This window comes from Diceros bicornis, chromosome 26 (assembly GCF_020826845.1).
Source record: "Diceros bicornis minor isolate mBicDic1 chromosome 26, mDicBic1.mat.cur, whole genome shotgun sequence".
Classification (NCBI taxonomy): domain Eukaryota; kingdom Metazoa; phylum Chordata; class Mammalia; order Perissodactyla; family Rhinocerotidae; genus Diceros; species Diceros bicornis.
The window spans coordinates 10,567,377-10,594,352 of record NC_080765.1 but is presented as its reverse complement, the minus strand read 5'-3'; the positions used below and the strand labels follow the sequence as shown (position 1 = coordinate 10,594,352).

At 46.1% G+C, this 26,976-nt stretch overlaps 1 protein-coding gene across 3 annotated transcripts in view; it reads left to right on the top strand.

Annotated features, from left to right (window-relative positions):
• Nucleotides 1–26,976, top strand: part of SDK1 (sidekick cell adhesion molecule 1) — a 919,553-nt gene that overhangs the window by 773,734 nt on the left and 118,843 nt on the right. For all 3 annotated transcript variants that reach the window (XM_058569383.1, XM_058569382.1, XM_058569384.1), the window contains 3 exons: nt 18,055–18,164; nt 19,855–20,005; nt 20,602–20,839. In XM_058569383.1, coding sequence (XP_058425366.1) covers nt 18,055–18,164; nt 19,855–20,005; nt 20,602–20,839 — 499 coding nt within the window. The remainder of the gene's footprint in view (nt 1–18,054; nt 18,165–19,854; nt 20,006–20,601; nt 20,840–26,976) is intronic.

Here is a 26,976-nt window from a genome sequence, read left to right as displayed (position 1 = left end):
TTTTTGTTTATATCAGTGTGGACTCATGGATTCCTATGCAATTTAACAGATTATAATCCATTGCTATCATTTTTTTTTAAATTTTTTGTTTATTGCAGTAACATTGGTTTATAACATTGTATAAATTTCAGGTGTACATCATTATACTTCTATTTCTGCATAGATTACATCATGTTCACCACCCAAATACTAATTACAACCCATCACCACACACATGTGCCGAATTATCCCTTTCGCCCTCCTCCCTCCCCGCTTCCTCTCTGGTAACCACCAATCCAATCTCCGTCTCTTGTTTATTGTTGTTATTATCTACTACTTAAGGAAGGAAATCATACGGTCTTTGACCTTCTCCCTCTGACTTATTTCACTTTGAATAATACCCTCAATGTCCATCCATGTTGTCACAAATGGCTGGATTTGATCGTTTCTTATGGCTGAGTAGTATTCCATTGTGTGTATATACCACATCTTCTTCATCCATTCGTCCCTTAATGGGCACTTTGGTTGCTTCCAAGTCTTGGCTATTGTGAATAACACTGCAATGAACACAGGGGTGCATGTATCTTTACGCATTGGTGTTTTCAAGTTCTTTGGATAAATACCCAGCAGTGGAATAGCTGGATCATATGGTAGTTCTATCCTTGATTTTTTAAGGAATCTCCATACTGTTTTCCATAGTGGCTGCACCAGTTTGCACTCCCACCAGCAGTGTATGAGAGTTCCCTTCTCTCCACATCCTCTCCAACACATGTTGTTTCCTGTCTTGTTAATTATAGCCATTCTGACGGGCGTGAGGTGATATCTCATTGTAGTTTTGATTTGCATTTCCCTGATAGTTAATGATTTTGAACATCTTTTCATGTGTCTGTTGGCCATCTGTATATCTTTTTTGGAGAAATGTCTATTCAGGTCTTTTGCCCATTTTTTAATTGGGTTGTTAGTTTTTTTGTTGTTGAGATGCATGAGTTCTTTATATATTTTGGAGATTAACCCCTTATCAGATGTAAGGTATCACACTCCCTGATTTCAAAATATACTACAAAGCTATAGTAACCAAAACAGCATGGTACTCGCACAAAAACAGACACACAGATCAATGGAATAGAATCAAAAGCCCAGAAATAAACCCACACATCTACGGACAGCTAATCTTTGACAAAGGAGCCAAGAACATACAATGGAGAAAAGAAAGTCTCTTCAACGAATGGTGTTGGGAAAACTGGATAGCCATATGCAAAAAAAAAAAAAAAGAGAAAATAGACCCTTACCTTACACCATACACAAAAATTAACTCAAAATGGATTAAAGACTTGAATGTAAGACCTGAAACTATGAAACTTCTAGAAGAAAACATAGGCAGTACGCTCTTTGACATCGGTCTTAGCAACATCTTTTCAAGTATCATTATGTATTCTGATGCTCAGACTCACCTACTCTCCTATTTGGCCATTGGGAGGCCTTCCAGCTGGCTTCTGTGTTCTTTTCATATGTCCCCACTACTCTTTAAGCACTTCCTTACTTTCTGGCACAACAAGATGTTCCTGGCTCGTCTTATTATTTCCTCTTCTTTCCCTGCCATTTCTCCAAGGAACCTTGGGTCCTTTCAGTGGAGAGTGGTATTTAGAAACCAAGATCTGAGTCCCCGATGTGCTCATTGCTGCTGGGCTGTCACTGTTCCAGGCCCTCTCAGTGCACAGAACTGGGAGATACACATGCTTATACAACACATGTCTACATCTCGGTCTATTTCTGTATCCATCTGTGTGTACAGGAAACCATTAGTTCACACCAGCACCTCCAAATACAGTTCCCTACGGTCCATTTATTCAAGCTGCCCCCTTTCTGCATTTATACCAGCCCTTCTCTGGCTGCCAGCATCCTCAGTCTATTTATTTATTTGCTGAATCTCCCTGTATGTGGCCAGTCCTTCAAGCTGAGTGGGCTGCTTGGACACCTTCTTTGCACAGGTCCTGACTCGCCACTGGGCTCCTTTGCATCGTGCTCCAGAAAGGAAGGATGAAGGCTGCCCTAGAAATTTTAACATACAAACTTAACTTATCAAAGTCTAAAGTTAATCATTATCTCTATCTTGCTCCCAGTAGTACAGGTTTCTAAAATTCCTTAATTCCAATCAAATCATACTTGTTATGACCAGTACTTCAATTCCACCTTGTTTTCTATATCCCCAAAGTTTGTGATTATTATTAGCATCTTTTCTCACAGTCAGTGCTTTCTTAGATTTCATGGCCACTTGGCTGCAGCTCCACTTCCCATTTATGTTGGCCTCTAGATACATACGTACCTTGCTCCCTGAGCGCTCAGCTATGCATCTAAGAAGACATCTGTTTTACTCTGTCCAGCACTGCTCAGGCTTCGGGGGTAGGAGGCGTTTTAGGTTATCTAGTCTGCCATATTGCCAGAACTGGAAGTCCCTTAGAAATATTCTTTCTAAGATGTTTTAAAATTAACTCAGCAAGTCTAAAACTTCTAGTAGTGGCACAGATGGTTGAATTTTCAAAAGCCAAACAGGAGTTTTTTTCCCCTAAAGCTTTTTATCTGAATCATTTGTGTTTTGAGTGTTCCTGGAGAGTAAACATTCATCCATAAAAAGAAGCTTGATTCCAAACCCCAGAAGGTATAGGGATTATAGACTTTTCCTGGGCTCCTTGGGCATTAATAATGGTCAAGAGGAGCCTGGAAGATAAGTGTTTGGCGTTTAGTCACTTGGTGTGTTGAGAGCCCTGAGCTCGTTCTGTCACAGAGCTGGCATATCCTTCTCTAATGACTCCTTGTGGCACATGAAAAAGATGCCCCTCTCCTCAAACATCTGGATTGACTCCTTCAACTGACTGCTACCCTGGTTTATGTTATACTAATCCATTCTCTTTTGGTTGAACAAGTGGGTCTGGTTTTCAATCATATCCTGTTATGCGAAGAAAAATTTCATGATGATGTGGCAAAGGTTAGCATGAATATCCATTTTTTTGGCCAAACCACTCCTGCTTTTATTTTCAACCTGTTCCTACTAACCTTGAAGGCATATAGTAGCAGGGTATGCCTTTAAAAATGAATGAATGGGCATCTCTTTAAACGCCTTTGAAGACACTTCACTGCTAGGCCAGTGTTCAGTTTCCTACAAACTCAAGGCAGAATATACTTTGACCTACCCACATCATCTCCTAACTCTCCTATGGTCTCGACCAGGGAAAGAGCAGATCTGCTGCTCTTCTTCTCGCTCTTAGTACCTGGACTCTGACCACGAGGCCTTTCCATCCTGCCCCTCTCCTTGTGCCACCTTCCTGGCCTTCGCCACATTCCCTGGATCATGCTCTGACTCATCCCCCAGAAGAGGCTGTGGACAAGTTGCCCGAGGACACGTGGTGTGCAGGAGGAAACCGCCAATGACATAAAGACAAAGAGCGCCAGCTTTAGGGTCAGACAGATGGGCCTTGAATCCCAGCTCTGCTGCTTCCTAGCTGGGTGGCTTCAGGCAAGTCATCTCGCTCAGGTTCTTCAGCTGTGAAACAGGAGCAATAGTGCCTGTCTTTGTTATATTTCATTATATTTACTTATCGAAGGTGTACATGCTTCTGCTTTCTATAGGCATGAGGTACTTTACGAATTAAAACTCCCCTGAGGACCCTGCCCAGCCCCTCAGGGCAGTGGGTGGCTGTGTCCTGGGGCCTTTGTATTCACCCATCCCATGTTATGTCTTCCTCCATGAAGCCTTGCTTAGTTCATCCCAGCTACATCTCCAGGAATGTCTCGGTGGGTTCCCTAGTCCAGGCAGGCTCCAAATTTCCTAAACTCAGAATAGTGGGGCCCTTGAGACTGTAACTGATATAGGTGAAGCCTTCTGGAACATTCCACACCTAACTCCCTTTGAAAGGATGCAAGCCAAACCCAGGCTTTCTGTGCCATAGTGAGACTCCAGAGTTCCCTCATCCAGTTTCTCATCCAAGAGGTGGTTGTTGCCTCCTACTCTATGCCTGGCTGTGGGCTGGAATTCGGGGAGGGGTCAGACTCGGGAGGGAGATGGTTTAATAGGGGTTTTCTCAGGGTGCTGGCAGAATGCTGAGGAAGGAGGGATGGAATCTGTTCAGGTGGTTGTGGAGGACCCCATCTCAAGGTACCACAAACATTAACCCAGGGAAAGAACAGCTGGGCATCCTTCCAGGTGCAAGGATTTGACTCCTACCAAAACACTTAGTGGCAGTACAGTGTTTACTTTTCCTGCTTTTGATCCACTTCTCAACCGTATCTTCCTTGCAGAAAAGTTTCTTTCAAATTCCGACCATTTTTAAAGTGCATCAAGAAGGTTGTATTACTTCGAGTTATCTTCAGTGAATTATGGAATGAAAGATCCTAATCACCAGGGGAGCCCATTGAAAGGCCCTGTGATAAGCTGATGCTCAGATGTGGGTTAAAATTTTAAAAAGCAGCATTTATAGGTCTTTCTGGTTCAGTAATGCTTTGCCTTATTAGCAACCTTTGGCTATAGAGTGAGCAGAACATCCCTTCCCCCGTTTTTATGGCACCGCATAAAAGGGGAGAATGCAAATGTTATGTGTTCTCATTTGCCGCTCCTGTTTGCCTCTTGGACCCTCCGTAAACCCCTGCCGCTTGCCGCCGTTTGCTGCGCTCTAATAGCCAAAAATCACATCTAGTCTTCTCAAAACGCTGCTCTGAGCAGGGTTTTCCATAACGAAGATGCTGGTGGTAACACTTTAGGTACAGATAAAACTGTTTCCATTCCGAAAATGGAAAGAAAAAAAAAAAAGCCCACTTAGTGCTTGTTTGTGCATAATAGTAGCCATTTTCTTAAAAGGAGCTGTTTTAGAGAGTGTTATGAGCTAATAAAATAAAGCGCCAGTGTGTTGAGTGCTGGTCTCTCGGTAACTAAGGAGTAGTGGGCATGGAGCGCTCGGGGCGGGGAGCCCACAGGTGAGGCACTCACAGACGCCTGCGGTGGCCCTCGAGGCCCACGGCGATGGCAGTTGGAGTGACACATTCCTCGGAGGAGTCATCGGCACAGAGGCGAGTTCTATCTCTCCCAAGTGCATTTCCCACCCAGGGACCGGACCACGGCCGATGCGTGGAAGGCCAGGCTTTGTTTCGTTTCTGTTTGCTGATGTACTCATCTGTGAATACAGCTCACGGGATATGTGGGGCCTTCTGTCTCACTCACCTGCCCTTGACCCAAGGCCTCTCCCAATACATTTCTCCTAGTGGTGAGTTCTCAGGAAAATGTTGTCTTGGTAGATGAGTGGGTCTATTTTCTCTTGTCACAGTTGAAGCCCATACGACCCAGGCTTTCCCTCTGTGCCTAAGCTGCCCGGGGTTTTAAAGTCAAAGGTGTTGCCTGAGAATTCCAGGATGGGAGCTCTCTTCTGCTCCCTTCATTTGGATTTGCTTCCGTTCCGCGTCTTCATCTGCTCCCTGTGTGCCGAGCGCTTGTGTGTTCCAGTCCTGTGCTAAATTCTGGGGCCTCAGGGAGAAATCAAAAGCAGCCCCTGCCTCTAATGAGTAGGAAAGAGAGACTCACGGAAGAAACAAGGTGCCAAGACCTCATGGCAGATGTCACTGCTTTAGAGAGAGAAGCAAAATGCTGTGGGCCTCTGAGGAGGTTTTATTTATGAAGACCTTCCTTTTGAAAATAGGAGGTGTGTACATATGAAATAAACAGCTCTCCCAAAATGTTGCTCTAAATTGTCCGCTTTCCTGTGTATGTATTTTCAGTGAATTTTTTCTCTTTAGGAGTCCGTAAAAGTGTTAAAGAGCAAATTGGGAAATATTGAGGCTTCGAAATATCTAAGGTTCCTTGGAATAAGATACTTGGATCTCCAGCTTTGCCTTGGATCATTCCAGTGTTCCGTCCTGAACTGAGCCTGGCTGTTTGCAGGATGGGACCAGCTGGGACCTGCTAGGAAGTGTATGGCCACAGGCAAGGCCAGGGGAAGGACAGGCTGATTAGCAAAGCAGAGCACCAGAGTGGAACATTAGACGTGTTGGTGATGCACCATCCTCCAGGCAAGTGGCTGTTGTGGCGTAGGAGGGTCCATCAGCGCTGGCTGTTGGCATAGGGGTAAAGACCAGGGCCTGGGAGCCAGGCATACTGGGACGAGTAATGTGACCCCTCCTGGCCTCGGTTTCCTCATCACAACATTGGAAAAATAACGGTGCATTGAAAGCTCTAGCATGGGCCTCACACATAGTAAGCACTTAATAAATGGAAGCTCATAATAAAAATAATAAAGTCAAGGGGCCAGCCCCGTGGCGTAGCGGTTAAGTGTGTGTGCTCTGCTGCTGGCGGCCCGGGTTCGGATCCCGGGTGCGGATCCCGGGTGCACACTGATGCACCACTTGTCAGGCCATGCTGCGGCGGTGTCCTATATAAAGTAGAGGAAGATGGGCACACATGTTAGCCCAGGGCCAGTCTTCCTCAGCAAAAAGAGAAGGATTGGCGTGGATGTTAGCTCAGGGCTGATCTTCCTCACAAAAAAATAAAAATAAATAAATAAATAAAAATAATAATAAAGTCAAGGCAAATGTTTGGCCTCAAAGAAGGCTGCTTGAGATAGTATGGCTTCAGAGAAAAGACTGCATTCCTGGGAGAGAGAGGCCCGTGAAGATAACGCGGGGCTAAGCCCTGGAAGGTCAAGCAGGCCACCGGAGCAGGCCCAGACCGAGGGCCAGGACAGGTCAGCTCTGACGCTCGGGATGGGAGGTGCTGAAGTTCCCTTCTGGGTCTCTGTGGTCAGACAACCAATGGGGGACGAGTCCCCAGTGAGACGGGGGTGTCAGCTTGGGAGGAGGCCCCAGCTCCTGGGGCCAGAATCCAGCCTCACTCGGGCACCCAGAATATCAGCTGAGAGTCAGGCTACTGTACTTGAATTTATTCACACGGAACCAAAAAAATCCCACAGCTTGAAAAATGTCAAATCTGGCTATCCCTGGTGTCCTTTTCCTGGTAGTGAGTTTCCATCCTTTCAAAGCGTATCCTTTGTTGAGGCCAGCTCAGTGGCATGGTGGTTAAGTTCGCATGCTCTGCTTCAGCGGCCTGGTGTTCGCAGGTTCAGATCCCGGTCATGGACCTATGCACCACTTATCAAGCCATGCTGTGGGGGCATCCCACAGATAAAGTAGAGGAAGATGGGCACAGATGTTACCCCAGGGCTGATCTCCCTCAGCAAAAAAAAAAGCAAATCATGTCCTTTGTTTATTTAACTGCCCAACTGGTTACCTACTACCTCTGACGGTGGAAAGAAATGCTAGAGTGTTCTGTCTCCGGCAGGGTCATAAGCCAGATTTTTTTATCTCATCACTTCAAGATCTGGAGTTGGAGATTTCTAATCACTAATTATATCTCCTCCTTCCCTCATTATGGATGGATGTTAGGGCTATTCGCAGCCCTTTTGATAAGTTTCTGTCAGCATTTCAATTGTAATAAACCTTGACTACGTCAAATTTCTTTTTCATAATGGGAAAAGAAAGAGTGACATTATTTCTGAGTAGTCTGTCACGTATGCATAGGAGGGCTGTCACCGGCTCTAATGGCTCCTTCAGTAATGACTCGGTTATTTGGGTCAATTTGCCGAGACGGGCTTCATCTTTGTTCTGGGGTAAAGCCTTTGCCTAGGTGTTCAGACACTGCGGTGATAGGTGACAACGAAACACACACGCACATATTTCAAAATGTTTATTGTTGCTTGGTTGTCCGTAATAATACCTTTAAAATGACTCTCCTCTTTTCTTTCTCGACCAGCATAGGAAGTCTGTACGAGATGAATGGTTTGAAGTAGTCTTTCTGTTCTTTAGCCTATCAGATCCTTTTAGGTCCTATTATGGGATTTTTAAAAATGCCGCAGGAGAAGAAAATACTGCAGCATAAGTGACAACTCAAGTAGGACCGAGGGAAGCATTTTACTACCAGTGTAGTTTTCAAGAAACAGAGGTCAACGTATATATAAATCACATCTGTCGAACCAAATTAAATTTTACAGGAGTCCTATTTTCCTGTTCTTTTTGAGGGCCGCTCAAATTCTTTCATCTTAATTCTCTTGTTGGATTTTTAGATTTGCCTCTATGCTTCATTTTTCCGGTCATTAGGTTTTATACTTGTTTCATTCAGTCATCCATTCATCCAGCAAACATTTATGAAGCACCTACTGGTTTCTAGGTTTCAGGTCTCATGCTACATGCTAGATTATAGAGATGGAAAACTTTTAGTCCCCACCGCTGGAAACTCGCAAACTGGGGGGGAATGTCAGAGGGACAATTGAGATACACTCTGATTGATACCAATGAGACTTGTGAGAATTTGCTAAGAGAGTACAGAAAAGCAAATAAGTAACTGACTAGGGTAATCAAGGAAGGCTCCACCTAGGAGGTGAAGTTTAAGTTGGACCCTGAAGGGTGAACAGTATTTTGATGGGGAGGAGGACATTCCAAGCAGAGGGAATATCTAAATGAAAGGCTCAGAGTTAGGAAATTCCATGGCCCCTATTGTTTTAAAATGTAAACTTTATTTTTATTCAGGTCTGGCGAGGCCAACAGATTAAGAGATGATTCATTGAAAAGATAGTTTCTTTCTCACAGATCCCAAGGGACACGCAATGTCACCAGGGCCACATGGGGAGCACCAGAGTCAGTCAGGAGGCAGAGGGAGGGGGGAACTGTGGGCAGGAGCCTCTATTGTGGTTTCCATGGAAGGAACTTGAGAGGCAGGGTGAGCAGACTTAGGACTGGCTAGTTCGAGTAATTTCAGAGGGCTCTGGGGCAGAGGGGCTGTCCCCAGTTCTCTGGAACCCTGCCCTGGGTGATGAAGGCCTGAGTGTGAGGGCCTCATGGAGGAGAGGGTTGGGGCATGGGCTCTGGGTTGGCTGGTTTGCACATGAAAGGTGTGCTCATAGGCGAGTGGTTTGCCACCTCTAGGACTTGGCTAACTCTGGGAGGGGCAGTCCCTGCAGGGTCAGCAGGGCCCCGGATGTCAGGGCATCACATGCCAGAAATGTGGCTCACTCACCCATGGGGAAAGCTGAGCAGCTGCGTAGTCGGGTGTGTGCGAGCAGGACGTGATGGGAGACGAGACCAGGAGGGGAAGCTGGGCCCGGTGTGAAAGGCCTGGAATGCCTGGCTGAGGGGCTCATTTGTTTCTGTCTGAAAATGTCCTTGAGGAACTGCTTCTCCTGCTCTCCAAGCACAGAGCCATGTGCCAGTGGGTCCCGGGCATCTCACACACTTCATCCCGTCATCAGAGTCTCCTGATGACCCTTGGGGACAATCATTGTCCTCACTCTGAAGATGCTAAAGCTGAGGCGCCCAGCTGCACACAAGCAGTTGGCCAGCCAGTCTCAAGCCCCAGTGCCTTTCCGGACACTCAGACCCCCTCCTTGTCCTCACCAGTATCTCAGAATCTCAGAAAAGCACAAAATCCCATTGTGAGGCTCAGGGAGCTGCGGGCATTCCTGTTTGTCCTTGAGAGGGGTCGTATTCATGGGAGAGAAGGGACAGACTCAAATGCCGTCCCCCTCAACATCCGTGACAGATGCAGAGGAGGCCAACCTCGCTTTAGAGATGAGCAGGAGCTGGTGACTGGGAAGGAGGGGCTGAGACTGTCCCTGAGTCCCCTCCCCGTCTGGGAGCAGCGGTTGAGTGTAGGGCTCAGCGCTGGGCACAGTGGGCCCATGACTCAGGGAAGGCAGGCTCGGTACCCAGGGACTCCCCAGGCATGGACAGTCGTGGTCCATAGAGGGCCTCCGGGAGAAGCCTCTTCACGGGAGGCAGAGGACTTCATGGAAAAACTGCTTCCTAGAAAGATATTTCAGGGAGGATACATTTGGGGAATAAAGTGGGAAAAGCTAGGGAGCATGGGGGTGTAAGACAGGGAAGACTGGATAAGAGGAGGCCTCAGAGGAGTCTGGGCGGCCTGGAGTGCCGAGGAACGAGGCTGGGCATGGACGAGGAGGACCATTAAATGGAGCTTGGGTCAGAGGGACAAAGCCATGTGCTAGTTGAATTGGGTGACCTTCGAGTTCATCCACACATAATCTCTCACTTTATGGCTACAACTGAGGCCCAGAACATTCTGAGGCTTGTACTTTGGGGACATTATCATCATGTGCTGTGTAGGGTGCCTGACGGGAAGGGAGTCCCTTGTGGAGATACATGTCAGGGACGCTGTTAAACCTGTGGCTTTCTTTTTTTTTTTTTTTTTTTATAATTTTCTTTCTTTCTTTATTTTTTCCCCCCAAAGCCCCAGTAGATAGTTGTACATCATAGCTGCACATCCTTCTAGTTGCTCTATGTGGGACGCAGCCTCAGCATGGCCGGAGAAGCAGTGCGTCAGTGCGCACCCGGGATCCGAACCCAGGCCGCCAGCAGCAGAGCACATGCACTTCACCGCTAAGCCACGGGGCCGGCCCAAACCTGTGGCTTTCAAACTGCTCATCAGAGAAGTTGGCTCAGTAGGCCAGTGGCCACCACACGGACCCGATGACAAGCAACTGGGCAGCCCTGACCCTTTGGTGTGTTTTAGGGTAGAGAGGCTTGTATGAGAGATTGTATTCCTTTTTTTTAATTCACTGAGCTAGACTATCAGATAGTTCAAGCAACAGGTCAGGAGCTTCTACGCCAGGGTCCCATCATTGAAATCAAGCAAACAGAAGAGAGGCTAGGGGCTCCCACACTGGGCAGAGTGGGAGGGAAGTGGCAGGGGAAATGGCTTCTGTTCTCCAACCTTGATGACAGAGGACCATGGTGCTGTGGCCAGAAAAACGGCTGTCCAAGGGCGGTACGTATGGGAGAAAAAGAATGGGTTCTGCTGCCAGCCTGTGGGGTTTGAGGTGCTAGCTCAGAGATGTCCAGAATTTAGAAACACCCACCTGGCAGTCAGTAGGAATGAAGGCCACCCACAGGGCCTGAGACGTCCTTGTGGAGGAACACGAAACGCCAGAAGGAAGGAGACCATTGCTGAGGGGGAGAAAGGAGGAGGGCCAGGACAGACCTGGGAAGGAACTTCCTTTTGGGGCCGTTGAGGGCAAAGGAGGAACCAGAGAAGAGACAGCTAGAAAGCCAGAGGGGAACAAGAGGACCTGGTGTGAGAGGTGTCCAAAGAGCAGCGTTTAAGATGGAAGGAAAGTGATAGAAGACTCCAGCAGTCATTTCACAATCCTCCTGCTTCTGAAGATACTAAATAGTTAAAAAATACTATTTAGTTAAAGAATACTAAATAGTTAAAAAATACTATTTAAAGAATACTAAATAGTTAAAAAATACTATTTAGTTAAAGAATACTAAATAGTTAAAAAATAAGTAAACAAATAACCAACTGGCTAGCTGGGTGAGAGAGAGGGCTGGGAAAGTCCAGCTTCTGGCTGTTTCCAAGCATGAAACCTCCTCACCAGCTAAGACCAGCCCAGTGCTAGGCGGAATCCCCTTCACATCTCATTAGAGTTGCACACTGTCCCGACTCGTTTCTGGAATGGGCCCTGGGCCTTGCTCAGGCCTGACCACCTTCCTGGTTGTGCTGCAATTTGCCAGCAGCACGATGCAGAGATGCCCCATCTGTCCCCCTTCCTCTGCACCCTCCAGCTGTCTCACTGCAAGGCTTCATTTGGCTCGGGCGCCGGGGAAGGCTACTCAGAGCGAGAGGGACTCGGTAACTGGAAGTTGCTTGACGTGCAAGTTTTCCTGCTGACACCAGAGTTTCAGCCACGCAGGGTGCACTTGCTTGGCAGGTTTCCATGGAATGAATTCTTGGACTGTCTTTTTCCCTCTTCTTAGCTCTGGATGAAAGGAGAGCTGTTTCCTCCTGCCCTCCTCCTCCTCCTCTCCCCAAGCACAGCTGCAGCGTCATACACTCCCCTCTGTCTTCAGAGTTACCTTCTGGATGAGGTTAATGATCGTCCTCTGAGTCACCATTGATATCCTGGCCTCTGGGGTGCTGAGCTCGTCGCGGCCACCACGGCCTCCATGGGGGCGTTTGGAGGTCCTGCCCAGGCAGGCCAGTTTCCACCTGACTCCTCAGAGGCCCCGCTGACCTCAGAGGCTTTCCCAAGGCAGACAACTGGAGTTCTGATAGAAAAATCCACTTGGGGGCGGGGCCTGGGACGCCCATGTATTAAATGGGTGCATGTGTCCAAAGGAGCCCAGCCTCCTGGCCGGCTGGTGCCAAATGCAGGCCAGCTGTGGAGGCAGGAAGCTGCAGAGCTTCCCGGCGGAAGAGGCAGGGTGGCAGCTCCCGGGGCTTTAGCCGAGGGACAGCATGCTCCCTAACGGGTCCCAACGACCCCCCCTGCTGAGTGGTGTTTGACATGTGTGGTGTTTCTGCTTTTGTAATAAGTGTTGTAAAGTGCTGTTTGTTAGCTTTAAAAGAAGAAGAAGGAAAAAAAAAAACTGTCAAAATCCTTGCTTCCCCGTGGAGCTCTGATTTGTTTCATCTTTAGAGTTCTGCCCCACTGTGGCTAGCGCATCATTAGCGAACAGCCAGTTACTTCTAGAACACTCTGTGGTGATGGTCTTGAAATCTAACTAGGGAGCCGGAGGAGCCCAGCAAGTATTAAAGGACTTCTGTTCCTCACTAAAAAGAATCCTACTCTCTTTAAATCAAAATGAAGTCGAAATTTAAATTTATTATAGAAACTTAAGTTCCCCCCCCAGAGGTCTATAAGTAAAATTACATTTTCGGTACTAATTTGCTTTTGGAGCTCAGGGCAAGACAACTCATTTTTAATACTGATTCTGAAATCGTGCACATGTTCATTTGTGTATTCATTCATGTGTTAAACCAACGTTGGGCTCTGAGTTTGGGCTGGACCCTGGGGCAGCTGCTGGGGGAGATGCTGGAAGAGATGCTGGGAGTACAGGGATGAGTCAGACCCTGAACCTGCCTCCAAGGCGCTCCAACGTGGAGGGTTGGCCATGCAGATAAAAACAAGCATGGCAAGATCCTTCAGAAAGGAGACAGAGGGAGCATTGCATGCCCTTTTGGTGGAACATTCAAGCAGCAGTTGGCAAATTTTTTCTATAAAGGGCCAGATAGTAAATACTTGAGGCTTTCAGGCCAGGCGGTCTCTGCTGCAACTACACGGCTCTGCTGTGGGAGCATGAAAGTAGCCATTGGCAATACACCAACCAATGAGCATGGCTGTGTTCCAATAAAACTTTATTTACAAAAACAAGAGGTGGGCCAGATGTGCCCCATGGGCCGTAGTTTGCTGACTCCAGTACTAGGGCCTTGTTTAATAGGTCTGCCTAACACTCATCTGCCTTAAGGACTATAATTGTGTTTAACTTACTCTTTATGATTTGGCCCAGACCCTGTAGAGTTAGATGCAAATTTGTAGAAGATTTAAAGTTGCAGACCCAGAGATTACAGTCACATTGCTCTTATAACCAGTTTTATTTCTAACTTTGCGATCTTATCATAGGCTTCTTTCTTTCACTGACTCCACATACTCTGACTCTGGTATTCTCCTCTGAACCAGTTTTACCACCCTGCTGATTCCCTCATTAATGAGCAAAATAAATCTTTAACGCGCACTATATATTTGTATGAGAGTCATGTTTTTAAGTGGATACGTTGACAGGTATGATCAGCACTGTATCAGAGGTATGCAGATGCCATGAGAGCACAGAATTAGGACCTCATTTTCTGGCAGCCTGGCTGGGGGACGAGTCAGGGGTGATGGGAGTGTTCTTCGTGGAGTCTTCCCAAAGGCCCAGATGCTCTCCAGATTCTGAAGGAGTTTGCCAGCTGTGCAGGGAAGGAGCAGAAGGGGTAGGCACGTTTTAAAGAGAGGAATGAGTCTTTGTGAGGTACAGGTGTTTGAGACCATGTGATGCCCCAGGTAATAACAAACTGGAACTGCAGGGAGCAGTGGCAGCAGAGCCCAATGGAGCCATGCGGAGCCCACCTGGGTTTGCCAAGGATTTGGCACCCATTCAAATCCAGGTCTTTATAAAGGAGACGGAGCACAGGATGGGAGGGCAGGGAAGTGTGATCTTGGGTGTGCCAATCCATTTGTCCTAGCCCTGCAATTGTAGGTCACACTCAGCAAAACTAAAGCCCTATAGGCAGCCAGCAGTAACCTTCCTAGAGGGCAGCTTAGAGATCATCTATTTGAGAATGGCAACAGGCCCCAGAACTCTAAAAGGAAAGACCTCCCTCCTCAGAGACCCCAGTGCAGGGGTGTCGTTCTTCCCGGGAAGATGAAGTGGAATCATCATCCCACTGGCCTCCACATTCCCTGACAGGGGACCGTTTCCCAGGCTCTTTACTAACGGAGTTTTAGGCCCAGTGGTTCTCAGAAAAACCGTACTAGCTTGTTGCTTCTTGCTGCCTCATCCTCTCCTGCCCTCCCGAAGCCCATGGATGCCTCCTGAATGTCTCTCTCCTCCTGTGGCATTGGAGGTCTTGCCAGTTCTCCGAGCTTGGTCACGTGGATGGAACCGGCTTCAAAACCCAGTGCCGCTGACCACCACTGACCCTGCCGAGGCCATGTGGCCAAGAGCATGCTCTGGGTGGATGTCCATGGGGTCAGGAAAGCCAGCAGGCCTGGAGACGAGTGCTTCCAGGGCCGGCAAAGCAACTGGACAGACAGAATCGATACACGCCCGGCTTCAAAGCCAAGAGCCCCACCACCACCAGGACCCCGTTGTTTCTTAGCCTAGTTTATTTCTCTGCCCGGGAGCTCAACAAAGCAGCAGAGGTTGGAGGGGTGTCACTGGGGGCATGGAGAGAAAGAAGGAGAAAGCAGTGGCTTTGCAAAGTTACATGGGCTTCCATGGTTAGGCCTGGGAACCTGGATAATAAATGAACTCGCCGTGCATCTGTTCCCCTCACACAAGCGCCCCAGCACTAGCACAGCAGCGCCCGGGTGGTGGTGAGCAGACACCGCTGGTGCAGCGTCCGCCTCAGTCACTCAGTGCAGCGAGTGATCAGTGACAGCTGCCCTGCCCTGATGGCGAGCGCTTTCCGTAGCATTTCAACACGGGATTGAGTGATAAATAAAAGGTCTCGAATTGACTGCCCTAAAACTGAAGTCATTTCTTTTTCTTTTTTTCTTCCTTCCTTTTTTTTTTTCCTAAACTTAACTTGCAAGAAATAGCACAAGTGTTGGGTATAATACCCCAAGGATCCCTTTCACAAGAGGAGATCACCTGTCACTGCGGACTCTGAAACCGCTAAATCCTTGTGCTGGGCCCTCTGTTCAACAGGGGTCCCCTGGCGCCCAATACAATTCAACTGAATTAGTTAGCAGTTTGACTTTAAGGAATTCATAAATTTTGTTAACAGTTTATAGAATGGAACTAATAGAGCAGAGAAAATGTGGGGTTCAGTATTCCTTCCCCCATCATCTGGCTCCAGCCTGCCTGCCATCCCCATCTCTACTACCTCCCACCCCCCGCAAGCCGGGGACCCTGCCCAGGATCCTGCCCACAGGAGCCTGAGCATGTCCTGAATACAACCCTCCTGGCTGCTCTGCATGCTTTTCCTTCACCTGGAGGCACTAAAGGTGTCCTGGGCTGTGCTGAGCAGTGATAAACACTCGGAAAAAACGTCCTCTTTTCCGGCTTTGGCTTCCTCCCATGTGAAAGGGCTGGGAAAGCTTCTCCCAGCTCTGTGGTTTATCTGTCAGCTCATCATCCCTTGACCTCACAGATAAATACTGCGTGCCTCCTCTCCGCTAGACGCTAAGCAGGGCAGGGCTTCCGGGTGCACATTAGTGAGCTCTCCGAGGTTCTTAGGAAGCACAGTCATGCTGTGGGAGACGCACCTCTATTTGCCCAGCCGGGCTGGTGGCCCCAGGCCATGGGTCAGCACTGACCAGTCTTCTCCTCCTCGTCCTTGTCCACTTCACAGACGCAGTGGAGGGAGGCAGGTGGCAGCCGTGGGCCTCAGTGGCACTTGGTTCTTGGGAGAGCTCATCCAACCCAGTTAACCTAGACCCTTCCCTTCTTCATTACAGGTGTCCTGCACAGCCTTGATCCATGTCTTATTCTCTCACTCTTTCGTTTCTGCATTTCTGAAGTGAGGATCTGCGGGCTTCCATGGGGACCACAGTGCTGAGGACTGGAGGAGACTGTCCCCATTCCTTCAGCTGTGCAGACTGCATGGTGTCTTCCTGATTTCCCTGCCCCGTTCAGCTGCCTTGTTGCTTTGCTGACTCCCGGGCCACTCATTATTAACTCTGACCTCCGAATCTTTCTCCACCAAATGTTTGTGGCCAATCCTCCCACATTTTATTTCAATGGTTTTTTTTTTTTTTTCCAATTGAAGTGAAATTGACATAGCATAAAGTTAACCATTTTAAAGTGTACAATTCACAAGTTAGCCATTCACAATGTTATGCAACCACCACCTCTATCTAGTTCCAAAACATTTTCATCACCCCCAAAGGAAACACCACATCCATTAAGCAGTCACTCCCGTTCCCTCTTCCCCCAGCCCCTGGCAACCAGCAATCTGCATTCTGTTTCTATGGATTTACTTATTCTATATATTTTATAAAATGGAATCATTCATTATGTGGCCTTTTGGATCTGGCTTCTTTCACTTACAATGTTTCAAGGTTTATCCACAATGTAAGATGTATCAGTACTTCATTCCTTTTTGTGGCTGAATAGTATTCCATTGTGTGTATGAACCACAATTTGCTTATCCATTCACCTGTTGATGGACATTCGTGTTGCTTCCACCTTTGGGTGTTGTGAATAGGGCTGCTGTGACCATGTGTGCATGTATTTGTTAGAGTACCAGTTCTCAGTTCTTTTGGGTATTTCCCTGGGAGTGGAATTGCTGGATCATGAGGTAACTCTACATTTAACTTTTGAGGACCTGCCAAACTACTTTCATGTTTGTAATTCAGAGCATTTAGAGCTTTGTGTTTTGCATTTAGTTTTCTTTAGGAAGTGTGTTGCCCAGCATATGTTTGCTCAGTCTCCACTTCATCCTCTGTGTCTGTTTCTCCAGTTTACCAAAGTCGTTTTGAATTCTCACGCCATCCTCCAACAACCTGGCCACCTGCCAACTTTGTTTCTCTGCAAACTTAATGGGCACATTTCCTATGCTGTCATTTAAGTCATTTATGAAGCATTAAATGCACAGGGCCCTGGGCTGATCCACCTGGATACAGCTTCTTTGGCCTGACACTCTCTGTGCTCATGGCCTTCCCTCTGCACATGTCGCCTGGGTCCCCCGAGCCACACAGCCTGCACAAGTGCCAGAGTGTGACTGGGACAGGTATGCAGAAACCTGCAGAGTAGAACTCCTGGGGCTTTCCTGGCTGATAGGATGTCGCAGTGTCTCCGCCAGCTGTTCCCTTGCTGGGTCAGGCCCCATGGCACCAGCCAGGCAGGTGAGGGGTGTGGTCAGATGGGTGCGGGCAGAACTAGAAGCTACCCCGAGCAGTAACAGGAAATCACAAGACCTGTGACTTGGGGTCAGATCAGGGTGGTCTTAGGAGGGTTGGAGCCAAATGAAAATGCTAACTGAGCAGGCTGACTGGACTCAAAGTTCAGGGATGGGAATAAAATCAGCCGGAGACAGATCACTGGGCAGGACTAGAGTCTCGGGTGAGGCAGAAGCTGGGAGAGCTTGGAGGGCAGCCCACGGGAGCTTCTTGGTGGACTGGGAAAAGGCAAATCTCTATCTGGAGGGAATCAGCTCTGCCCTGAGGTGGTTCTTTTACCTCTGAAAAGGACTGCACCTGCCAATCTAGCCCCCAGGGCAGCAATCTGTCCTGTGCTCTCTGCATAACGACCTGCTTGTGTCACTGCCAGCAGTGGTGTCTTTGGTGTGTTCCGGGCAGAAAGGGGCAGAGTGGGAGTGGGAGAGACTGAGTCCTGACTGTGAGCTTTTGGTTAAATCCCACCCAGAGTTGATGGTGGGAATAGCAAGACCTGTATCTCCAATGCACAAGGGTGGGGGGCGGGGTGTGCAGGACTCAACTTACCCCCAGCCCACCACACACCAGGCAGCTGCACATGCCATGAATGGCGGCCTCCGCCCTGCAGCTCTTCCAGCCCATCCCAGGATCTCCCTTTCCACAGGTTGGAGCCATCGGCGATGAGGAGGAGTGGGTCAGCCTCTACGAGGAGGAGAATGAGCCTAACACCCAGACACTGGAGATCCCCAACCTCACACCCTACACTCATTACAGGTGAGAGCAGCAGGTGATAACCCCCCGCAGGAGGAAGTGTGGCATCTCCAGCGGGTGGCTTCAGTCTGCAGTAACAAAACCCAGTTATGTGCCTGTCAGTGAGAAGTTTCCAAGTGGCCATAACAGTAAATGGAACCTTTAGGAGCAAGATACACTGCTGAGTATTATTCTGATGGAGATTATATCCCCAATGCTAGATTAGCAATGTTCTTTCCATCAATACCAGCTGGCAAGACACCCGACAGAAATGTCTCACTATTATATTAGGCTTACTAACCGAGAGCCACGGGCAGCGGGAGATACCACGCTTTTCTGTACAAAACTCTACGACCTCTTGGGACAACGACATGCTATGTGTGAATGAAGCAGATGTCCTGGGGGCATCCTTCTGCTTCCCCCTTCCAGGCCCAGAGATGCTGGTCTCACTGATCAAGTACTTAACATGCCATTTAACCTTTTGCTTCTTGATCCTGAAACTTTTCCAGGCAGTAAATCTTTGGCCTTAACAAAGGGTAGAGTGATCAGGAGCTGTTAGAGATGTTATAACTTCCCGTAAGATCATTGAAGGAGATGAAATTTCCAGTTATCACCAGATGTTGAGTTTGATAATGTCATTGTTCTGCCAGGACGGATACATTTCATGAGGTCGGGGAATAAAAGACTAAGAATGACTAATTCAGGGAGTAAAAGGTGAAATTACATCTTTGTGAAGAACGTTTTTTCAGTACAATAACAAAGTTAGGGTTTAAAAATAAAACCTAATGAGAGATGCTGTATAGCTTCTATTCATTTTAACATCCTTCCTAGGATTAGAGCAGATGAATCAAGGTACCATACACTCATTTTTAAAGAAAAACATTTAGCATAAAATGAGCTGGGATTCAAGACTTACCATGTAAAATTAGCATAGGCTATATAATTATTTCAAAGATCAGAAACTGTTATTAGAGATCAGTGTCCCTGTTTTAAATTCATGTAAATTTAGGAAGCCTCTGAAATAAGTATCTGTGTGTGCTTAGGATATTTTTCTTGTATATAAGTTCAATTCAAATAATTGTACATATAAATCTAGAAGAACTAGAACTGAAAACATTGACATAGGCTTTAAAGAACATCTAATTCCACCCTCGTTTTATAGATAAGGAAATGGAGACTGGTGTGGTTTGCCGAAGGTCTCAGGTACCAATGGAGTTGAGTCCTAGGGTGTGGATTCTGGGGCCATTGCCCCTCTCCTGAACCAACAGAGAATGAGGTGTAGGGTGCCCTTGGTCATTAAAAAGACATTGGACTTTCAAAGCTGTCATTTGGTAGCGACATTCTGACACTCCAGTTCTGTTAAATAGCAGCTCGAACTCTACTCCCCTGATATTACCCTAAACTTGAATCAGCCAATGGCAACTGATGACACAGATTTCTGGCCATATAACTCATGCTCACTTGGGAATTTAAAATCATTGAGTTGCAATGAATTTACTAGTCTTTGGAGGTTCTTAGGGAAAAGGGCCATATATGTAATTTACATTTTTAATGAAGTCAGATGGAAAGAGGGCATCCTTGAGCAATGGTCTTTACGATGTGGGTAGACACATATCTGAGCCCCCCAAGCAACAGTTGTGGCATTTTTGTTTTTTCCACTTTTTCACATGACCTTGCGCTGCAGAATAACTCTCGTCAATGGTTTTACCTCCAGATTTCGAATGAGGCAGATGAACATTGTTGGGGCCAGCCCCTTCAGTCAGTCATCCCGGGTCATCCAGACGCTACAGGCCCCCCCTGATGTGGCTCCAACCAGCATCACCGTCCGAACTGCTAGTGAGACCAGCCTGCGGCTCCGCTGGGTGGTGAGTTGGGGGGTGAGACGGGGGGCTTCAGGGACAGTAGTCATGAGTATCCACGGCCTGCACATGAACCCAGAGCTGAGTCATTTCTTCATCATGCCTCCATCCCAGTCAAAACTAATCTCGTCATTAAACCAAAAATATTGCATTTCACAATTGATGTTAGATCTCAGACAGCCCAGCCTACCTTATTAATTAGTAGCATTACTCACTGGCCTCTTGGAACTGAGGAATGTTCTTTGGAGGAGGAAAGCCAGTGGTACTAAAGGCTGGACCTATAATTCCTTAAGCTAGGTCAGCATGGAACCAGTACTCAGTATTTGTAAGAGAACCAGCTTGATATTTAATCAGAACATTTCCCCACAAAATTCAGTCAAAACGTATTAAAAGAAGTTATGTCCAGCCAAAATTACTGACAGGATTTCATTTAATTGACAGAAGAAAAGTTCCAGGGAAAAATAGAGTAAAGGTTCTAAGAATATTTGCCCCCAAAAAAATCTTCCACAGAACTGGCCTCAAAAGCCAGGCCCATGCTTGAAGACCTTCCCAGGTGACAATTCTGAGATGTCAGCTCACCACGGACTGTCGTTTATTTTCAGCCCCTGCCCGACTCCCAGTACAACGGGAACCCCGAGTCGGTGGGCTACAGGATTAAGTACTGGCGCCCGGACCTCCAGTCTCCAGCTCTGACCCAAGTCATCAATGACCGGCTCGAGAGGGAATTCACCATTGAGGAGCTGGAGGAGTGGACGGAGTACGAGCTGCAGATGCAGGCGTTCAATGCCATTGGGGCTGGGCCCTGGAGTGAGGTGGTGCGGGGTCGGACACGGGAGTCAGGTGAGATGAAGGCTCTTCCAGCCCTGGAGACTCAGCCCCTCTCCACGTCCCCTAGAGATGGGACTTAGTGGCCCTGAATCTCACTGGCATCGCACTGGTTCGTCCCTCCTGTGCCTACGGTAGCATTTCCCTAACCCAGTAATCAGGTCAAGCCTCAACAGTAATTTAAGTAAAACTTGACTAGAGCCCCATGCCTCTAATTTGAAATTGGTGATGAATTCTACCAGGGGCTGGACTCACATTATCATTTTTTTAATTAGGGATAATTTTCACCACCAATGATGAAAAGCAAGAGTGTGTAGAGATTCCAAGGGAGATCTTTATGACACAAGGTGTTCAGGATTTCCTTTTGACAAAGTAGTGTGTGTGATATGTGAGGATAGTCTCACCTGCACTAACAAAGAGACCCTCTAAAGTCCTATCGCTTTAACACAAGAGAAGTTTACTTCTCCCTCATTGCAGTCTAAGATGGGTTGAGGCTCTCCTCCAGGAGGTGATTCAAGGACCCACGCTCTGCTATCCTTTAGGACTGATCGCCATCTGCATCCAGCTCCCTGAGGGAAAAGAAAAAGCAAAGATGGGCACATGTGCCTCTTAAAACCTGTCCCAAAACAGCATACAGCCCTCCACTCTTAGCCACAGGCTCAGGTTGAGACAGATATGTTGCCCTAATCTTCTAGGCCTTGTGGACTGACCAGCCAACAGTGGTTTGGGACCCTTCCGAGCCTGGTTTGAGTGTGTAGAAACACGAAGAGGAGAGTGCTGCTGACACTCTTTAAAGATGCACTGTGACACAGATCAGTTCTTCCAGATAGTCTGAAATCATGTGGTTTTCTCCTGAAAACGAAGCTCACCGCTCTTCTCCCAGTCTTCTGACGTTGTCACAGCGTGCGCTTGATATATCGAGGAGCTGTTAATTCTAGACTAGCTTAGGCTATTAGAAATAGTACTCAAAATACGTTCCTGACCTCTGCTCAGACTAGGGGTGAGGAGAAGGTAGAAAGTTTGAGACAGTGAACTGGGTCATTGGTCAGAGAAGACCAGGACTTCCCGACTCCCTCCCCCAGGAAGTCCTTGTCCCTTTCATTTATCCATGTCCAACGTTACTGTTCGTTCTCCCTCCCTTCCCTTCACCAGCATCTCCATTAAGTGAAAATACCACAGCTCTGTGGTCTTAGCCCCATCCTGACATAGCTGTGTTTCCTAGGACACTTCCTAAGCCCAGGGGAGTCCTCATTTTCTTGAGGCTCCACAGGGGCAGAATCAGAAAGGTGGCCCTGGAAGCCCATGTGCAACAGGAGGGAGTCGGGAGGTGGCCAGCAGCCTCCAGCAGCTGTTTCCACCAGAAAATGCCCTGGGGACTCCCCTGATCCCCAATCAGAACTCTCTGCTTCTGTCCATGTGCTAAGGCATTATATGAAGAAACAGTCTCCCTGTTGCTGTCATCATTTTAAATAACAGAGCTAATTAATTTTTTAAACATTGAAAACTGCCTTAGGAGGTACAGTTAGCATTCAGAGTGGCCTTGATGGGAAATACATAGAGGGATGCATTAGGAAGGCAATGGCAGTCCCTTGAAGAAAATATCTAGTGAAGCAAGCAGAAGGGCGGAGGACATGGTTGGCATGGGGCCTGCTGGCAGGGCTGAGGTGGCTTTGGAGGCAGTCATTGTCAGGACAATGGCACTGCAGAAGGCGGCAGGAACAGGCGTCTGGCAAGCCCCGTCCCTTCCAGCACTGGCCTGCCTGCTTCTCACCAGAGCCCTGTTGGGACCTCTAAAGCGGGACATGAAAAACTTGGAGACAGTGCCAAGGGGGGCATGAGAGTGCTGAGAAGCTGGGCAGTGAGGCTGGTGAGGACAGCTGGAGTGAAGAATGAATCAGCTTTGAGAAATAAGGGAAAGGTGAATTTAACCCTGGGTGGGCTGTCCTGGCCCCTTGGCCTCTCCTTCTGTTGCTCTTTCACGCAGTGCCAACTGGGTTGCTGTTTGTGCTGTAAGGGATCACATCTGTGTTGAAACGCCAATCCCTCAGCCTCCTGGAGGCCAGGCGTGTGGGGTGGGTCCGATCCCTGACAGTTATGCAGAGTGACAGGCAGCAGGCTCTCTACACCCCAGTCCATCAACCCAGTGTCACTTCTCTGTGTGTCGTGATGTGAAACTGTTTGGGAAGCACCAGACAGACGTTTCTCGTCTCATCGTTTTTGGCTCATTCCCCACTTCCCACCAATGACACCAAATAGGTCTGAATGTGACGTTGTTGTTATTAGGATGCACATGTAGGTCACTGGGACTGATCTACCTTGACTTTCATCCACTTTCAGTCACATACTCAAAGCCGGTGTTTCATCCAAGAGCAAAGGCTCTTAGGGAGATTTTGACTTGATTTCTTCCTAATCTTGTCTAGGGTGGGAGTTGGGGTACAAGAGGGGACAGAGGGAAGAACTCTTAAACAGCAGGACAAAGAAACAGAGAGTGTCAGGCGAGGAATGCTCTTAGTGAGCACAGACGGGCTGACAAGAGCCACTGGAGAGTTGCTGTCACGACACATCAAGCTTCTGAGAGGACCAGTGTCCAAAGAGAGGTTTGCCAGAGCACCAGGTCTGTGATGGATGTCTTCTCTGGTTTTCTCTCAGGCTGTAGATTTTATCATGTTAGAATTAAAAGACTGAGACACACTGATGCTCAGGTTGTGACTGTGCGACCACATGGATTTTTAGAAAGCCCTATTATCTTCAATATCTGAATCTTTGTGACAAAGCAGAGAACTCAGAAAATTCTAAGGGACAGTTCTAACTCCAATAACAGGCAGACCAATAAAATATTAAAAAACAAACAAAAACTTCTGCTATAACTAACTAGAAAATTATGGATAAAATATAATTTTTTGAAATTTTAAATTTATTGATGTGCTCATAAGAAAAACAGGGAAATTCCCAGATGTCAGAGGCGTTAAGAGAACAGCATACTAGAGCAGTAGGTGCCAAGCTGGTGCTGTGGCTGCCCTGGGGTGGGGGATGGAGGTGGATCTATCTGGTAGTTTCTGGACTTGGGATTTGATGCCCATGCAGGATCAGGAGATTCAGACTCCAGTCTATGTGAGGGGGAAGTGAGAATGGAGACCCCTGCAGAAAGTCCAGGCTCTTGAAGGTTGTACCCTCTTTGAAAGGGGAGACTAAAAATATCTGCCCAGGGAAGTTTGTCTGTGTCTACCTGTCTGCCTGGACTCTGAATGGGAAAAAAAAGTAACTCTGAGTCCTGTGCCTGAGTTGGGTTTGGGTTCTGAATTTACACTGTATGAATGGTCCAGAAACTCCCAGAAGAGAAATTAATGTAAAGCTTGGTTCCAGACACCAAAAACACAAGCAACAAAAGAAAAAAAAATAGATAAATTGGACTTCATCAAAATGAAAACTTTTGTGCTTCAAAGAATACTATAAAGAAAGTAAAAAAAAAAAAGCAATACCCAAAATGGTAGAAAATACTTGCAAATCATATATCTGATAAGGGACTGGTGTCCCGAATATATAAAGAGCTCTTAAAACTCCACAATAAGAAGACAACCCAATTAAAAACTGGACAAAGGATCTAAATAGACATTTCTCTAAAGACATGTAAATGGCCAACAAGCATGTGAAAGAATGCTTGACATCATTAGCCATCAGGGAAATGCAAATCAAAACCACAATAAGATAGCACTTCACACCCCTAAGATGACTAAAATAAAATTTAAAAACAAAATGGGCAGTAACAAGTGTTGGTGAGGATGTGGAGAAATAGGAATCCTTATGCATTGCTGGTGGGAATGTAGAATGGTGCAGCCACTCTGGAAAACAGTCTAGCAGTTCCTCAAAAGGTTAAACATACAGGTACCATATGACCCAGCAATTCCACTGCTAGATATATACCCAAGAAAATTGAAAACAAATGTCTACACAAAAATTTGTACATGAATGTTCATACCAGTATTATTTATAATAGCTGAAGCAGAACCAACCCAAGTGTCCATCAATTGATGAATGGATAAATAAAATGTAGTCCATCCATACAATGGAATATAATTAAGCAATAAAAAGGAATAAAATCCTGACACGTGCTACAACATAGATAAACCTTGAAAACAGTATGCTAAGTGAAAGAAGCCAGACACAGAAGACCACATACTGTATGATTCCATTTATATGAAATGTCCAGAATAGGTAAACCTATAGAGACAGAAAGTAGAGTCATGGTTGCCTAGGCCTGGGGAGGAGGGTTGAGAGGAATAGGGAATGATTGTAATAGGTACAGAGCTTCTTTTTGGGGTGATGAAATGTCTAAAGTTCACTATGATAATAATTGCACAACTCTGTGACTACACTGAAATCACTGGATTGTACACTTTCAATAGGTGACTAGTATGCTGTATTAATTATCTCTCAATAAAGCTGTTTTTTAAAAGAAGAAAAGCTCAGCCTTCCCTAGATTAATTTGGTGCAGATAAAATGTTATTAAAATAAGTAAAATTCAGAGATTGTACACTTTTCATGTAATTGGAAGGCCCTAAGAGTGTCCTCACTGACCAGAATATCTTCTTACCCCCGGGGGAAACAGTGACCAACTCCTCCTGAAATATTAAGTGTTATACCCCAAAAAAGGATTTTACTGTCTTCCAAAAACAAAATGAAAAGAAAAGACAAAAAAAAAAACAAGAAACCTGGTTCCAGGCCAGACTTTCTGGGCAGCCAATGAAGCAAACGTGGCTCCTCTCTGGAGAGATGTTGCTACAGCCAAATTATCTCAAATAACAATCAAGGCTTTTTAAAGATGAATGCACAATTGTCAAACACACAAGGAAATAATCTGCCACGAGTAAGAATGAGCATCTTAAAAAAAAGAAGGAAGGAAGAGAGAGGGCCCTGATTACTTTAAAATACATACTAGTCTGAAAAAGAATACATAATAAGTACATTTAAAATTATTAAAAACTTCCAGTTGTAAGATGAATAAGTTCTGAGTAATCTTATGTACAGCATAATGATTATGGTTAATAATACTGATTATATACTTGAAAGTTGCTAAGAGAGTAGATCTTAAATGTTCTCACCCCAAAAATATACAGTAATTATGTGACATGATGGCGGTGTTAGCTAATGCTATGGTGGTAATCATTTTGCATATAGAAGTGTATCAAATCATCACGTACACCTTAATCTTACGCTATGTATGTCAATTATATCTCAATAAAGCTGGAAATAAATATTAAAGTCTTAAATTATTAAAAGAAAGCATTAAAACTTTAAGATTAAGATACTGTTTTTTAAAGCAGTTTTCTTTTCTTTTTGGGAAAAGAAATAGGACACAGTCATAGAAAATAAAACACTATGATTGAGGTAAAAAGCAGTATAGACACTGCTAAAGAGAAAATTACCAAACTGAAAGCTAGATATGAGTAAATAATTCAAAATACAACACAAAGACATAGAGATTGAAAATATGATAGAGAGGTTAAAAGACATAAAGAATAGAATGAGAAGGTCCAACGTACATCTAATAAGACTCATAAGGGAAAGAGAGATGAAATGAGAGTGAAGAAACATATGGAGATAATGACTGAGAAATTCCAGAATTGATATAAGGCATTGTTTCTCAAACTGAAGAAGGATGAATCCTGATCAGAATAAAAAATAAATAAATCCACACCAAAATGCATTGTGCAGCAGCAGCAAAATACCACAGCCAAAGAGAAGATCCTAAAAACATTTGGAGTGAAGGCATCTTACCTACAAAGGCAAGATGATTTGAAGCTGACTTCTCAAGAACAATAGAGGCCAGAAGACAATGGAATAATAATCTCAAAGAGGCTGAAAGAAAATAACTGTCAACCTCAAATTTTATACCCAGCTGAATTACTCTTCAAGGATTCTGTTTGGAAAACAACAAACTAAATATTATGTAAAGATGAAGAAAATTTCATAAAAAATGAAAAATAATATTGTTTTAATAAGTTGTCAAAGAACCCTCTTAAAAAACAAAGTAAACCAATGGCAAAATTGCTGAGTTGAGACTACATTTTTGTAAAAATCTTTCCAGCTGCTGCAAAGCTATTTTTATAGTAGTCAAGAGCCTGCAGAGGATGTCACTCTGTGTGTAAACTCAC